Raw genomic sequence first — 17,001 nt, 5'->3', positions numbered from 1 at the left:
AGTTTTTGTTTGCTTTCTATTTCTACAGAGACCATGTGAAGAAAGGTACTCTATATGTTTCATGGATTCTTTGGAAGACCCCAGACTCTTGGAATAGTTAAAGAACTTGATATATCACAACCTAGGAGAGGGAAGAACTCTGATTCCAGGCCACACTCTTCTTGCCCTTCACAGGATAATCAGAAATGCTGTAAAGAGAAAGTTTGAACATAAAGCAAGCACATCATGACCTGGGATTCCTGAGTCTGGGAAATCCCCATCTTATTCACTGATCTACAAGATCACTCTGCCTGTGAACATACATTTTCTCAGTTGGCATGACCCAGAATGGCCATATGTAGTTGTTTGAATGAGATTTCCATGGGTTCATGCATTTGAATAATTGGTTGCCAGTTGTTGGCCCTGTTTGAGAAGGTTTAGGGAGGTATAGTCTTAACTGGAGGAAGTATGTCACTGGAAATGGGCTTTGAGGTTCTTAAAGCCTATGGTCATTCCCAGCGCTCTGTTTTGAGATTGTGTTCAAGATGTAAACTCTGAGCTTGCTGTTACAGCTGCCTGCCTGCCCAATGCCATACTGCTCTACTATGAAGGTGATGGACTCTCACCATTTGGAACATGGATTCTCAACCTGTGGGTCACACCTCCTTTGGTAACCCTCCATCTTCAAAAAAAAAAAAAAAACACTTATATTATGATTCATAACAGCAGCAAGATTACAGTTATGGAGTAGCAACAAAAATAATTCTATGATTGGGAGTCACCACAACATGAGGAACTGTATTAAAGGGTCAAAGCATTAGGAAGATTGAGAGCCTCTGCTCTATAACCATAAGCCCAAACAAGCCCATTTTTCCATTAGTTGCATTGGTCATGGATTATTATGAAAGCAATAGAAAAGTAAGTAATACATCTCACTCACATGGTTGGTTCTTGGTATTGGGTTACTAAGCCCTCTCTCCACATTTTCTCACCTCTAGTAGGCCAAACTGGGCTTCTTCCCTTGGTAGCCTCAGTCTTTCCCATGAAAACAGAAGTTTTCAGAGGCCCATATCAAAGTGTCTCATGATGCTTTTACCGTATTTCTTAGTCATGGCAAGAAATAGAATCCATCAAACATGAGTCACAGGAGCAGATTCCACTTCTTGAGGGCAGGACAAAGGCAAATATGCCTCTCTAAATCCAGTATAATTTCATTTTCTCTAGATAATTTTTCCCAGGAAGTGTTTAAGGCAGTGGCTCTCAACCTTCCAAAAGCTGTGACTCTTTAATACAGTTCCTCATGTTGTGGTGACCACCCCAATCTAAAATTATCTTAGTCGTTACTTTATTACTATAATTTTGTGACTGTTATCAATCATAATGTAAACATCTGGTCTTAGATGAAAGGGTCATTCAACAATCCACAGGGGTCTCGAACCACAGGTTGAAAACCACTGATTTAAGAGAATAGAGGGCAGATGACAATTCTCAAGGTGAAAAGTTGATCTGCTTTTTGTCTTGGGCATTGATAAAAACACTAACCAAAAACAGCTTGGGTAGAACAAGGTTTATTGTATCTTACAGGTTAGAGTCCATCATAAAAGGAAACCAGGACAGGAGCTCAAACAGAAACCTGGAAGTAGGAAGTGAAGCAGAGATCACAGAAGAATGCTGCTTACTGGCTTCCCCCATTGGTTTGGTGGTCTGTTTATCTTATACAGCACAGGCCCACCTGCCTAGGCATAGTATGGCCCACAGAGAACTGAGTCTCCCTCTATCTATTAACAATAGGAAAATGATGTGTGTGAACAATAACAATAGACAAAAAAAGAGGCGGAAAGATTTGGAGACTGGAAAGGGAATGGGAAAATGCTGTAATTAAATGTCAATTTCAAAAACTAAACAAAAAAGGAAAATATATCCCACATGTCAACCTTATGGAGAAAATTCTCCAATTGGCATTCCCTTTTCCCAGATGTCTCTAGTTTGCACCAACTTGACAGAAATTAACCAGTACTATGGCTCTTTTCCTCCTGTACTCTTATGTTCAAGGAATTACCTGAGGAATCTCCACCCAACTATCCAGAAAGGAAGACTTCTCCCAGATGGAATTATTAACTGATGTATTAATAACTACCTGGGAGGACAAAGTTGGCTGCATCATTTCTGGACATTAAAAAAGAAATTCTACTATTCAAACTTGAAGATTGTTACAGTGTTGTAATCTGAATGATGTCAGCATAGGACCCCTCTAATTGTTCAGCTTTGCAAGAGAATCTAACTCAGTGTGTGTGTGTGTGTGTGTGTGTGTGTGTGTGTGTGTGTGTATTTCAAATCACAAAGTCCTCAACATTGACATGAATTGGGGGGGGGGGAGGGTGTTGAATCAAGTCACCGTATAATAGGAGATTTTATCATCTAGGCTATTACCTAAGTCCTCACTAAATCTTTTTATAAATAACTGTGGCTAAAAAACATTTTAAAAATAATTTTGGCCTATGAAAACCATATATTGGGAGTGAAAACTGGACAAAAAGTCTATTCTAAACATTATTTATTTATTTTGATCATCTCAATCTTCTCTTTCCTAAGTCAATTTGGTCAAACACAGCCAATTCAGCAATCTCTTAGTTTCTTTGGGGAAACCATTTGAATGACTTAGTTAATCCAAAAATCTCAACTTTTACTCTACTTTTTCCAGGGAGGACATCTAACTCTGAGAAGATTTCTGTAGGATCCATGCTGAGTATTTGTGTTCACCTGTCAAGAGCTGTCCCCCTCAAGCCTTGACTGTGTCAGGAAGGCAAATGTTTTTTTTTTTTTTAATTTATTATTTTACATGTCAATCCCAGTTCCCTCTCCCTCCCTCCCTCCCTCCCTCCTTCCCTCCCTTTTACCCTCTCTGCCCTCTCACATGCACTCTAAACACCCTCCCCTCCCATCCCCCCCCACAATTTCATATGAAGGGGAATGCCACAGGAAGGCAAATGTTATAAGATGCTATAGGGCTGGGATGTGTTCACATCAAAATCATCTTCACAGCAAAGAATGTTCATAATACTAAAGACGGAAAACAGATGTCATCATGTTCCTGGCCTCTGCCTAGAACTCATCTACTGCATATTATCTTAAAACTACATTTCCATGAACAATTAACTAAAAACATTACTCCTTTAAGAATAATTAAAAGCTTTCAGTGGGATTGTGGGTGTGACCATCATTAGGACTGGTGAGGACTGTATTTACACTAAGGAATAGTCTTTGTTTGCTTGTTTGTCTTTTCTGATGTGAGTTTTCTGCAGTTTGCACTGTGTCAGAGTCACATCTCCCCTTACCAGCCAAAGATACATGTATATCACCTTCCTCTTAGGAAATATTAATGCGCCTCTTCTAAGCCCTTCTTGCTAGAGCAGTGGTTCCCAACCATCCTAATGCTGTAACCCTTTCATACAGTTCCTCATGTTGTGGTGACCCTCCCCCACTATAAAATTACTTTTGCTACTACTTCCTAACTATAATTTTGCTAATGTTAGGAATCATAATGTAAATACCTGATATTCAGGATACCTGATTTGTGACCCCTGTGAAAGGGTTATGTGACCCCCAAAGGGGTCATAATCCACAGGTTAAGAACCCCTGCAGTAAGGGTGTGTGTAATTGTTCATGGTAAGAAAGTCCTCTTCTTCTTAGTGTCAAGCAAAAGAAACGGGAAGTAAAATGATTCATCTGCTTCCTTGATCATTGACCCCATTTCAAAGATGAAAGCCAAGGGATTCACTTATCAAGACAGTGACCCAGGCACTTAAAGAATAGAAACTAAGGAGTTAGGGAGCCCTGGCACACACTATTCTGGGACAGTTATTATAGAACTCACTGTATGAATTGATGGCCTTGGAATGTAACTAAGGACTTCATCACAGAAGCATAAAGTCCATTTTCTTCAGTCTGTTACTGCTAGCAGACAGTTTTTGAAGTGGGAGAAAACTACAGGAACATTTGAAAGCATTGAGGTGTCAGACCTTGTGAAACATCTCTTGAACAGGTCTTCAAATAGCCTTCACACGTGTTTAACTTTGAGAAGGTCTTCAAATAGCTTTCATAGGTGTTTAACTTCCCATATTTGTCGTTGCAAGGGCGGGACTAACTTTCAGTCCTTCTACTTTTTAGTCTATCACAAGTGAAAGCAAATTGGAGATCTCAGTACAGAGAGATCATCTTACTCTGCTAAATTGATCATTACAACAGCAAATGTATAATTCATCTTTATTTCAAAAAGCGTATTAGTTGCTCTAAATTTTTTGTCAGTATTAAAAACACAGAGATAACTAACGGTAGTAGCTGAAATTACAGTTAACCCATTATTTAAGGAATACAGATTCTTCAAATTGTAACACAGTATGAAATTTACAATTGAATTAAAAATTTAGTAAACATATGCATTTTTTCGGCTCTATAATAAAAAAAACATAAAATGAATACATTTTCATTTTCCTCTAAGACTGAGATGGCTAAGATAGTATAGATATTTCAAAAAAATATCCAAAAGGCCATAAAAATTCATAAACTATTAATGAGTATTTTTCAAATAAAAATCTGTTGAGATTTCACTGCTTCCCCAGGTGAACTGTATTTGTCTCACCTGTATCATTCTGTATTTTAAAAAGAAATAGAAATTTTTGACTTTCAAAGAATGTAAAACTATTTACTGTGTTATCGATACTGTAAGAAATTCTGCAGCAACGTTGGTAACTGGAGCTGGGGAATAAGATGCAACCTTTGTCTTCCTATGTAGTTGCGGATACAGAGTCGACAGAGTTGGCAGAGAGAACTTGGGGTAGCTACAAGAAGACATGGACATGTTTATTAAAAGTGAATGTTTATATGTGATAAGCTCTATTAACTAAAAGCATATGAACAGTAAACTAATTTGGCTAATGACAAATGCCTTTCATTATTCATATAGCCTTTATTTTTGAGATCTTGAGATATTTCAGGACTGAGAAATGTCCCATACATGTTATTTAAAGCATTATAGGCTTCAAAGTTATGGAAAGGTAGCCAGCGGTTAAGAGCACTTGCTACTCCTACAGAGGACGTGGGTTCAGTTCCCAGCTCCCACAGGATGCAATAGCTGACAACCATCCTTAACCACAATTACAGGATATCTGGTGCCCTCTTCTGTCTTCTTCAGGCACTGGGCATGCCATGTCCTTGCATTCATGCAGCCAAAACACTCACACATGCAAAAATACAAATAAATAATAAAAGATATAACTATCTTAAAGATTATAAAATTATTGTTTCACTGAAATTTTCAGAACAAGTTCTTATCTTTGAAGGAGATGTAAATCAAAAGAACCAAGATATATATCACAAAGGCAAACTTATAAATTGCAATTATAGTCTGAACTAACCTTTACAAAATTTGCTTAGGAAAAAATAAAATGTCTTAAAGGTAAAAGATATCAGCTGGGTGTTGGTGGTGCGTGCCTTTAATCCCAGCATTTGGAGGCAGAGGCAAGCAGATCTCTGTGAGTTCGAGGCCAGCCTGATCTACAGAGCTAGTACCAGGACAGGCTCAAAACTACACCCCCAAAAAGGTAAAAGATATCTTTCCTTATTATGTGTCTACAACACACTACAGAACATGCACCATGCCTTATAAAATGGGGCATGAATGGGTTGAGAATGAAGCTCAGTGGGTAGACTCCTTGCCTGGAATACATGGAGCTCTAGTTTGATCCACCGCACTGCATGAACTAGGCTTGGTGGCACATGTCTATAATCCCAGCACTTGAGAGTCACAGTCAGAGGATTAGAATTTCAAGGACATCCTTGGCTATCTAGTGAGTTCAAGGCCAGTATAAGATACAAGAAACCCTGCCAACAACAACCCAAAAAGCAACGTGGGGTGTGTGTGTGTACGGGGAATGGGGAGAATTCTGCTGCTTGGAAATATGACTCATCGGTACAGAGAACTGGCCCAGCATGTGCTGGTGTGTTTTATGCTAGACCTATAGCTCAATTACCCTGTACTCAATTTTTGTCATTGTTGTCTTTTGAAACAGGGTTTCTCTGTGTAACAGCCCTAGCTGTCCTGGAAATAGCTTTGTAGACCAGTCTGGCCTCAAACTCACAAAAATCTGTCTGTCTTTGCCTCCTGAGAGCTGGGATTAAATCTGTGTGATACCATTGCACATGCCCAAATAGTTTTAAAATAGTGCACATAAGTAGATATTGCATCAGAAAACTGCATATTCTGCACTGTTGAAAAAAGTTCAACATATTTTACTAGAGGATCATAATAGTTTAGATACAATAAAGATCTTAAAATCTCATTTTCCTCACATAGAACCCAAGTTAAATTTTTTGGTTCTCACAATAAATACTTGAAATTTATGTGACTGCTACTTCATATGGTAACAAGTTTTCACTATGGTCTGCTTTAGGGAAGTATATTTTTGCATTTATAACTATTCACATAGATTCCCCCTACCTTCATGGTGAAGAAGTACTCTTTCTACAGCACTATTAGATGTAGCCATATCGACAGGCCTCAAGAGTTCTGTGTTCTTGGCATTGATGTCTGCTCCAAATTCTAGCAATAAGTTTACAATTTCAGTACTGGGTTGCTGAGCAGCTGCATGGAGTGGAGTGTCCCAGTACTTGCCCTTGTGTACATCAGCACCTATATGGAAACAGACAGGAATGGTTAAAAAGCAACTATTAGGTGAGTAGTTACCTTTACAGGTAAAAGAGAGAAAGACAACTTGAGGAAAGGTATATAAAGGATCTTTATTGGGAATGAGATAGACATAAAATCTTAACTTTGCTACCTCTGGATGTGGAGGTATACACATTATATTATTTTCAAATACTTTTCTGGGTATTTTTTCTGACATCTTTCCAGATGTCAGAAGAAAGAGACTTATAATTTTGAAAAGGTTCTTATTTATTTATTAGTAATACGTGTGTGTATATGTGTGAGTGTGCAGGTGTGTATGCCAGTGTGCATATTTTGGTCACAGGACAAATTCAAGGAGTTAATTCTCTCTTTCCATCTTCACATGATCTTCAGGGATTGAATTTAGATCACCAGGCTTGCAAGGCAAGTGTCCTTACCCACTGAGACATCTCACCAGCCTAAAAGCATTATTAAATTCTCACATACCTAGTTTTATCATAGAAAATGGCTCTTAAAAGTTATCTGGAATAATATTGCTTTTATTCTTTTCACTTAAGACAAGATAGTTTGTTGGTGTCTTTGAAAAGTCATGGATATAAATATGTGAGTTATTTAGGTATATAGATTTACCTGTTAATTTTCACTTGTATCATTTCAGTTGGTAAACACCTAAAGATATAAAACCTCTGTAGTGGAAAAACACTTCAATGGTATCTGCATAAAAACTCAAACTTTTGAAAATGTTCTCTTTGAAAAACATAAGCCTACCTACAAAATTCTCCATTGCTTAGTTATTCATCTTATCACAAGTCTGGTACACAGGAGTTTAATGAGCAGATGCTATTTAACACTATAAGAGTATTATAAGACCATAGTTTAGTATGTAAATGTCAGAAACCAAGAAATACCTACTACTAAAGGTCATACATGCTTTCGGATCCAGCTTATTGATAGTTTGTAAAAGTATCCTTACCACAATAATCAGTTTACCTTAAGTTCCTTCATAGCTCTCATGAACTTTCAACTTTCAATGGAAATAATTACTTTCAGTATTTTTAAACAAATATAAAATATTTACTGAAGAAATGTCTCTTGGCCAAATTTCTTTAAAGACATAATAAAACTTCATTGGGCTTACCAACTTTATGAGAGCAGAAGGGCCTGAAAATAGCAACCAGTCAACCATTGCTAGCAATGTTTTTCAATGTTTTTTTTTTTTTTTAGCACATGTTAAAGTTCTTGGTGAAAATACTTCTCAAAGAATGACGATGGATGATAAAACATATACTACCTTTGTTATACTAAATGTATGGCTAATTTATGCAGGAAAGGACAATTTATCAATATTAACAGAATTTATGTTTAAGATTCTATATGCAATGTAAATAAAATAGTGTAAGTCCTGCTTATAAAATATTCATAGATCAAGTAAAATAATGTGATATGTTAAGGGGTTATTAAAATTGTATGTCTGAATATACTATAAGTAAATATATATATACATATATATATATACATATATATATATATATATCCTAAGTATCTACACCACATGACAGAGAGGCTTTCTACTAGAGAAGAAAATTGATAAGAGGAGGCACAGATCATCACCAAGAAGTTTCCAGCTCTAATGTGGGAGACAACACCAAATTCTGAACATGTTAGGATTGTTTCTCATGAAGCAAAAGCTGAGCTTTGAGGAACTTAGTGGAGAAGGCAGTAAATCTTTTCAACAAACAGGACAGAGAGTATGAAGTCTAGGACAGTCCATGGGTTTTTATGGTTGAAAGGCAATGAGTTTATTCAAGTACTCAGAGCCCCTAAGTTTTATTATGGATTTGTTTACATAGCAATATTATATTCAGTCTGGAGAATCCTAATTTTATGACTGCTTATAAGGAAAGGCTCAATTATGTATCCAATGGTGTATTGACAACTCAGATGCAGCCCTTGGAGAGTGTATACTCATCTATGAGCTTTGAAGTATTCTAATCAGATAGCTTTGGTAGGTTGCATATGCTTAAGTGACAATGTTTACAATAAGAACATTTTCGCAGTGAGATAAGACTTTCAAAAGAAGCTTAGTTAGATGAATGAATTATTATCTATGGGTATGGATAGAATGGGAAAGTACCAGCATAAAGAAGCTTCCAGATGCAAAGGAGCTGCTGTGAATTACAAGCTACATAAAGGGGAGTTCCCAGGTGAGGAATGTCTTGGTCAACGTCTATGCCCCAGGATATCAAAATGTCGAGACAGTCATGGTGTCCTGCCAACACAAAGAAAAGACAGCTTTACTTTTTCCTGAACACGTTTCCCACAGAAGTGTAATTTATTGAAAGACAAGTAGGGACACACCTGTCCGGGGATATTTCCCCCTCTTCAGTCCGTAACTAACCTTTACTCACAGCCTCATGTGTGGGAGATGGAAAACAGGACTCCAATTGGGCTTTGGCACCATATTCCAGAAGAAGTTCTGTACAGCTTGCACTGCCTTGTGAGCACGCATTGAACAAGGGAGTTACACCGTCTATCGTGATTGCATTTGCCTAAACAAAACCCAAAATCTGAGAATGAGATGTCATGCAGGACTAAAAAACTTGTTTATGCATTGCTAAAAGTTGCATGATTTGCTAACTGGGAAATGTGCACCGTAAATGTGACAATGTGTATTTACTTCATATATGTCAACGAGAGACATCTTCAAGAGATATGTAGACTCAACGATGTGGGAGAAAAGTCACAGGCCTGGACACTCTACTATAGTTCATCGAAAAACCAACATTCAAGTATAAGGCTTACACATTCAACAATAAATCAAAACGGAAAGAAACAGGTAATGGTGAAGGAAACGAGGCCACATTACTTGTGGATATTTAAATGTGATATATTGGTTCTATTCTTAGATGGTGTGTGTGTGTGTGAGAGAGAGAGAGGGGGGGGGGTTGCCTGAGCTAGTCTCCAGCTTACTATATATAACTCCTTATTACCCTGCCTCCAAAGATCTAAGAATACAGGCATTCACCACAGCTATTATTTCTGAGAATTTATTTTTGAAACTTGTCCAGAAAACAAAGATACAAGATACAGATGCTCATCTGTTGTTATTTTGATTCAAGAAAACAGAAAATCTAAAGATCATCAGTGCACTGCTCTACACAATGAATGGACCCCCTGCAGAATGTCCTGAGAAGACCAAGACAGTTCTAGGACATTGTTTATATTGCTATGTTTTCAAAACTACTAAGAAAGAAGGAAACAAAAATAAAATAGGAACTTTGGTTCTCTTGGTCAGAAGGCGTAAAATTCCTAATTTTTTTTTAAAACTTACATTAGCTCCAGCTTCCAGAAGAGTCCTTGCACATGCCACATGATCACCCAAGCAGGCCTCATGGAGTGGGGTGACATGGTCTATGGTTACTGCATTTACATTATAACCCTATAGTGAGACAGGAAGGTATACAATATTATCTCTGTAAATGTCACAGAGACTAGGTAGAGATGGAAGAATCTAGTCAGTCAGTTTCCAGTGTAGTAGTTGAGCTGGTCAGTTGTTGAAACTCCCTAGCCCCCTCGTCTACTTACGCACAGTATGCATGTCAGGTTACTATGACATTATCTGACTGTGCTCAACTAATCACTATTCTGTCTTCAAGTAAACATTTCAAAGCATTCTTACACGTGATATTTGTCTTTCTGTGTTAGCTGCTTACCCAATACTCCGCATCTTATTTTTCCTTGTGGTTCTGTCCTGGAGCCTTTAAGAGGAAAGGCCTAACTGGCCACAGTGGACCACTTTCATTCAGGATGAGGTTATGGTTATATTCCTGCTGCTTTCTGGCCAGTTTGCTCTGCTTCTCGTGTGGAAATATAACAAACTGTGTGACCAGCTGGCTCCTCACTCAGCCAGAGCCCCAGTCATCCAGCCTCCCCTGCATGACAGCCTGAGCAAACCTTCCCCCCTTCTCAGTGGCTTCTTGTAGGATAACTAGTCTCTGTAATGAGAGAAGTAAATAATATAAGTAAATTATTCTGGTTTGCCCAGTCACAGTGAATACATGTGTTGAAACATCATAAATATGCACAATTATTAAGTGCTAATGAATAATTAGAATATGTGAGATGGAAACCTTGATTTGGTCACTGTACATTATAAACAGATTTTACTACACTGTGCCTGTAAGCATGTAATCACTGTAATGTGCCCCATTCACAAACATGATTGAGGTTTATGAACCCTGCCAATATTGTAGCACCATCACCTAATAATGTTAAGTATTTTGTTAATAGATCTGGAACATTTTCTTTAAAGTTCTTTTTCTTAAGATCTTTTGTGGGATGCTGGTTATCTATTTTTTACTTTATAGAATTAAAGACAGTTTATAAGCTGCATAACTTGTTTTGACTGTGATCATAAAATCAGTGATCAATCCAGACTGAAAAAATCAATTTTAGTAAACTGACTTATGAATATGCCACTAAACAGTTATTCATTTAATAAGAGTAAATTATATAGATACATTGAGAACTGTCTTCAAAGTTAGACTTGTGTTTAAAGCTGGATTCACAATAATCATGAAAAGTTGGATAGATATTTTGAGTTCTAAATTTTATGGTGGCCATGAGAGTTAAATGGAACAATAGTTATTCAGCAATTATTACAGTTCCCAGTGGGTGGAAATGGAGATGTCATTTCATTCTTTAGCCTAATAAACATTGATCTTCAATTAAGCTTACAGTATCAGCCCAAATTGTATAAAATTATTAGGATGTAAGATTATTTGACTTCTTGGGATCATTAGTAGTTCATTGTCTATTACTGATCACTTTACTAAGAACTTTATATGATGTTTCAAGTCAGGATCTTCCCAGCACAGTACAGAGTGTCATGAACTGGGACATGGGAACACATGAAGGCACAGGCACAGATAATCACACTGTATCTTTATTGCTAGCAAGGAGCACTGTCCTCATCCTTTCCAAGATCTGCAGTCTTTTTGAGGAGACACTGCTCCATCCTAATGTGACCGGATGATGTAAACATGTGAGAGGGCTCTGTGGGAACTTCTCCCTCATCGTGGCTGGCATTGTCTGTGTGGAGGAGACACTGGTGTTGCCTTCCTCTGAAGGCGCTATGGGACCCTCTCCAAGGGATTATGCTTTGAAACCACTGACCTTTTTACACAGGTCCTCCCCCCACCACCACCATGAAGTGATGAGCAGAACAGTCACATGGCTGTCACAGGACTGGAGACTCCAAGGGAACACCTTGGACACATCTTCATGTTACAGGTGAGAAAATGAAACTTGGATAGGCTGTGACTGTGTCAAGTGTCAGGTGTTGTTCAATCTATGTTGGTAGGAACCTCCCTTTCTCATAACCATCATAGAAATTCCTTTCTCTGTGATTCTGGGAACCACTGATGTCCCCACACCAAGTGTACATTACAGTCAGACTGGAAGCTAGCGGACAATATGTAATTCACTGATTCAAACTTGGCTATTTTCTGTTTGCAGAAGGAATCTGTGGTTTTCTTTCTCCCTCTGCTCACTCAGATGGAGTAGGCAGGTGTAGAAGTGAGCATTCTAATAACTTCACAGGCAGTTCACCATAATATTTCATAAATTACCACAATGTAAAATATGCTGTTTTCACATCTGGTCTGGTTACTGCTTTGGGGACATATGATTGAACTAAATTTATAATATACTACACAAAATAAGCATATTTAGAATGCTTGATAAATAATACTTAAATACATAGCTAATTTCTTTGACTAGGAAGACATAACATTGTAACAAAACAGTCAAGAAAGAATTTCAAATGTAAAACAAACTATTGTCTTGATGATACAAGTTATAAAGACAGAGCAGTAGAAACACTTGAGAGTTTATTACTTTCAAATGGATTTTCTTTTTATAGTGTTTTATGCTCATGGGAAGGGGGCCTATTTTGAAGTATAATGTAATGGTTTACTTGTGATAATAATGTCCTCAGAGCAAGAAGACGACCTTGACTTGCAGCTTCATGCAGTGGTGATCGATCTGCCCAGGAGCCTGTCACAAAAGAATGACAAGAAGTCGGTGTGGGTCAAAATAAACTCTATTAAGTTCAATAGAAATTATTCACACCCAGCATTCAACAAGGTGTCCCAATTATTGGTCCTATATTTTAGGAAACTTGATCCTTATCTGAAGTATCCTGCTAGTGACTCTGAATACAGAGGGCTCCAGAATTGACTTACAGCATCAGACTTATAGTATCTGCTGAGCTGTCAACCAAAGAAGATGGTTCACACAAAAGGCCCAAAGTTTGGACTTCATGCTTTCCCATATGTAAGCAGAAATGCATGTGTTTACCGTATTTTTAGGAGTGCTGGGAGCCATACTCATGCCTTCATACTCCAAGCTTGCCCTATTTCCTAGCACCAGACCTCAGATTGTCCCTATCCTGATGTGTGCTAGCTACAACATGTTACTAAGAAGGTCAAGTAGCTGAGCCCTGAGTCTGAATCATGGCATAGACTAGGTAGGTCCCAGAAAGGGGTTCTCAAAGAGGATACAGGGTTAACGATTTTGGAAATGGTGCTAATGTTGTCAAAGGCTCACTGGTAGATCACTCATTCTACAAGTATTAGGTGTGGATAGGCCAGGGCACTTAGTTCCCAACCTAGATGTCACATCTCTCAGTTTCCTCTTCTCAGGTTGTCTCTTATACCCCACCCATTACGAAAAGGGGACTCCTAGCATGAGCTTTCCTCTCTTCCTCTTCCAAGAGACACATCAACTGTTCCTATCTCTCTTTCCCTGTGATCACTCCAGCAGTAAAAGTATGCTAGGCTAATTTTCCTGCATTTAAAAGAGCCCTGGTCCTGTCTCTATTGTTTTACTTTACTGGGTATTAATGGTAATATTATAGGTTTTAAAGTAATTAAATAATCAGATTAGGTGTGCCAGAAAACAGCTATTTCAATAAAATTAAAAAAAGTAAAAGCAACACTGACTAAAGATAAAATATTCTTAAAATAGTATGATTATGGATGCTAATATTTATCTTCCTGTCTACCTCTCTTCTATTAACTCCATAGGCTAGGATAAGTAAAAATTTTAAAATTTTACTACATAACTTCATATGAAGTCACTTGAATATTAATTAACAATGCAACTTTTATGAAATTCCTATCTAAAATTTGTTTATATTATGAAATTATTTGTGATGTAAGTACAGAAGCATTCTGTACTTTAGAAGTAATTTCATTATTTCCATCTTTTAGGGAATTCAAAAGCCCACTTGCTCTACCTATCTGTCAGTAAAATAATCTTGACCAGTACCCTGTAAATGATACTGAAACAATTCCACTGAATAACATCTAAATACATGTGACAAGGAAAATAAGCACAGGAGTCTGACACAGAAGGTTGAGATCATTTTCCACTCAACAGTACTTTTCTATCTAATGGCATAATTGTATTTTATTGAAAATAGAAATATAAAGGTAGAGGGGGCAGGAGTGTATTGTCTCTTTACTGTTTGCTTGTAAGTCATGGTGGTAATGGTTAATGTTAAAGAGATACACTATGTGTGTGACACTATTTTAAGCACTTTACATTAGTCTGAAAACTTTACCTGTGTGCAAATTAGCATATATGCAAACTGACATACACTCAGGCAACACACCATTCACAAAAAGAAAGAAAAATAATTTCATGGCTGGTGAGGTGTCTCCAGTGGGTAAGAGTGCTGGGTAGCTATTGGATTCCTGGAACCCAGATGGTTGAAGGAGAGAGCCAACTCCCATTAATTGTCTTCTGACCTCCATATATGTGCTATGACTGAGATTCTAAAATGGAATGTGATGCCTCACAGATCATCCATGTTTGTTTATTTTGTCACTAAAAATACTTAGTTCAAAATGAAATGCTTGAGGACTTCAAAACATAGATCATTTCTTACTGTGAATACTCAAGCAAGAAAATATGAAAATTATGTCTCCTTTCAAAATAGATTTCAGATTGATAACAATTACACTCAATTTCATCAACAAAGATGTAGAAAATCTCTGAGTTTCAAATAATGCTTAGATATGATTGAATCTAATCATTTATAATATTTACAATGTCAAATTTTTAGTTACTATTTACTGATATAATAAAGTTCAGTATTTTTTTATTTATTATAAAGACAGACACCAAATAATATGATTCTACTTTATTATGAGTACCCATTTTCCAACTGTCACTAGCTAAGACAACTAGATGTTAAGATTGACAAAGGCCTAGAAAAACAAAATTTGAATTTTATTTAGGCCCAGTCCTTTCTATCATTGGGAATCAACAAAGCTAACAAGGCTTGCAGCAGAGTGCTCCCCCGCAGCCCTTCCAGCAAGCTGTCTTCTGCATTCTAATGATGTATTTATCTTAATGACTGTACTGATGTTCAGAACAACTGGTCCAGTCTTGACCAAAATAAGTAACTGCATTACACTTTTTCTTTACCAATTAATCAATCAACTAACAAATGAATCAATCTATTAAATTATTTATAAATAGACTACTTGACTAATTACCAAGCAAGCTCACATTATTTGCTTCCTCTAATTTGTTATGAGAATTTCCATAATTAATCTTGGCAAACCGAAAATCATGGAATATTCGATCATGTTCTAATTTCTGTTTCAAAAATATCTTCTTCCCTGCTTGCTTTTCCCTGTCAGTATCAGAAATGTAGCAACTACAAGTATCTGTTCAATATATTCAATGTTAAATATTGTAATTTTCCATATGGACATGATTTATATTAGCTTTATATGCTTTTCCAAGATCAAACAAGATATAAATATCTTAATATATATCTTTTATAATCTTTCAAATTTTATTCTTTGAGTATCTGGGATAAAGGGAAAAAAATCCTTACTTGAAAAATGTTCAGCTTCACTTATCCAGATAAATTATCAGTATGAAATTCTTTTTTATAAAATATAACTTTCATCATGCTAATCAAATACATATTATTGCTATGGTCTGTGGAGCTATGCAGGGGTAACTATCTATATTTAGAAACAGCACTAGTTCCCAGACATCTGGCTTATTATTACAGGGTAAGAGCCTGCTCTGCTTTGCAAATATCACATTGCAAGAACAAAAACATTCATGGTTTAATGTCTACATACATACATTTTAGAAAGATCTATGCCATACCTAAGTCACCATCTCCCCATGGCACTTCAAGCCAGCCACTGCTGAGGTAAACCCGACTCATCTTTTTAGCAGCACGAGAGGGAAAAAAATAACACTTGTGACTTACTAGCTGCATTCGGCCATTTTAAGGAGCTCAAAGCTCCCTGTAATGTGACGACTTGTTTTTAAAAAATCTGATTTATCTTTAAACATTTCTTTTTCTCACTGACTGCCCTCTTTGAGAAATAGTAACCCTAGATTATTTGTATCCTTAAGACCATGGATCCTACCATGAAAAAAAGCATTTTATTATTTTGCTTTTACTTCTGTCCCTGGCTACGGTGACATCATGTTGTTATTTAGTCCTTGACTGTTACAAATCTTAGCCCCATCAAATCAGTGACAGCTAGATTCACTGAAGAGCTGATTTAGCAATGATGTGGAGGACTTGGGCATTTAGGGATTCCAGTTGTTTGTTTGTTTGTTTGTTTTGTTTTTTTAAGTATTTTTCCAGATAGCAATTGCATCACACTTATCTCAATAGGAAATTATAATCAGGTAAGAAAACAGTGACACTTTCATGCAAACTTTTAATTTTGATGGCTAACATTGAGACATTTTATAATTTCCTTAGCTATAAAATATTAAATCATTGTCTTCTTTGCAGTGGGCACAGATTCACTATGAATCCAAGACAACTTACATTTAGGGCTGTCACTGAAAAGGATCCTTTGTAAAATTCTGTAAATTCAGAACTAAAGAAGTCTCCAAACATATGTAAGCTCCAGGTTGAAGAGCATTTTGGTTCATCACTTCCCACAAGTTTACAAATAAATCATCAGGCAATTAATGAGTTGTATATTCAAACAACCAGATTAACATTCTTGAAGACATGCTTAGTAAGACAGAAGTAATGTGCTGTCAAAGTCAGTGTCTTCAAGAACCTTGTTTATAGTCTCATCACCACTCCAAAAATTGTCTTATAATAATCGTAGCCCAAATGTAGCCGGACTCCCCATTCCTATAGAAGACTATACTGAATTACATGGACAAGCAAACTTACTCTAATTAGTTTTTATTGTTTATTGTGAGTCATTCCTTATCTCCTAAGACAGCCTATGCTTGTGGTGTTGCACAAAGATAGAAAAACAAAACACTAC

General features: G+C 36.9%; 1 protein-coding gene across 5 annotated transcripts in view; it reads right to left on the bottom strand.

Moving 5' to 3' along the window:
• Positions 1-4,508: 4,508 nt before the first annotated feature.
• Asb5 (ankyrin repeat and SOCS box containing 5) overlaps positions 4,509-17,001 on the bottom strand; it is a 47,110-nt gene continuing 34,617 nt past the window's right edge. For 2 of the 5 annotated variants that reach the window (XM_051182428.1, XM_051182431.1), the window contains 6 exons: positions 12,642-12,721; positions 9,996-10,103; positions 9,063-9,213; positions 8,799-8,933; positions 6,476-6,667; positions 4,509-4,817 (listed from right to left, as the gene is read on the bottom strand). In XM_051182428.1, coding sequence (XP_051038385.1) covers positions 4,690-4,817; positions 6,476-6,667; positions 8,799-8,933; positions 9,063-9,213; positions 9,996-10,103; positions 12,642-12,721 — 794 coding nt within the window. In that variant the 3' untranslated portion in view covers positions 4,509-4,689. Of the gene's footprint in view, positions 4,818-6,475; positions 6,668-8,798; positions 8,934-9,062; positions 9,214-9,995; positions 10,104-12,641; positions 12,722-15,862; positions 15,946-17,001 lie in introns of those variants that run through there. The other 3 variants (XM_051182432.1, XM_051182433.1, XM_051182430.1) reach the window with 3 other exon arrangements.

Source organism: Phodopus roborovskii, unplaced genomic scaffold (genome assembly GCF_943737965.1).
Source record: "Phodopus roborovskii unplaced genomic scaffold, PHOROB, whole genome shotgun sequence".
Taxonomy (NCBI): Eukaryota; Metazoa; Chordata; class Mammalia; order Rodentia; family Cricetidae; genus Phodopus; species Phodopus roborovskii.
Note: the sequence above shows the minus strand (reverse complement) of the source record. Positions and strands in the feature narration are given on the sequence as shown.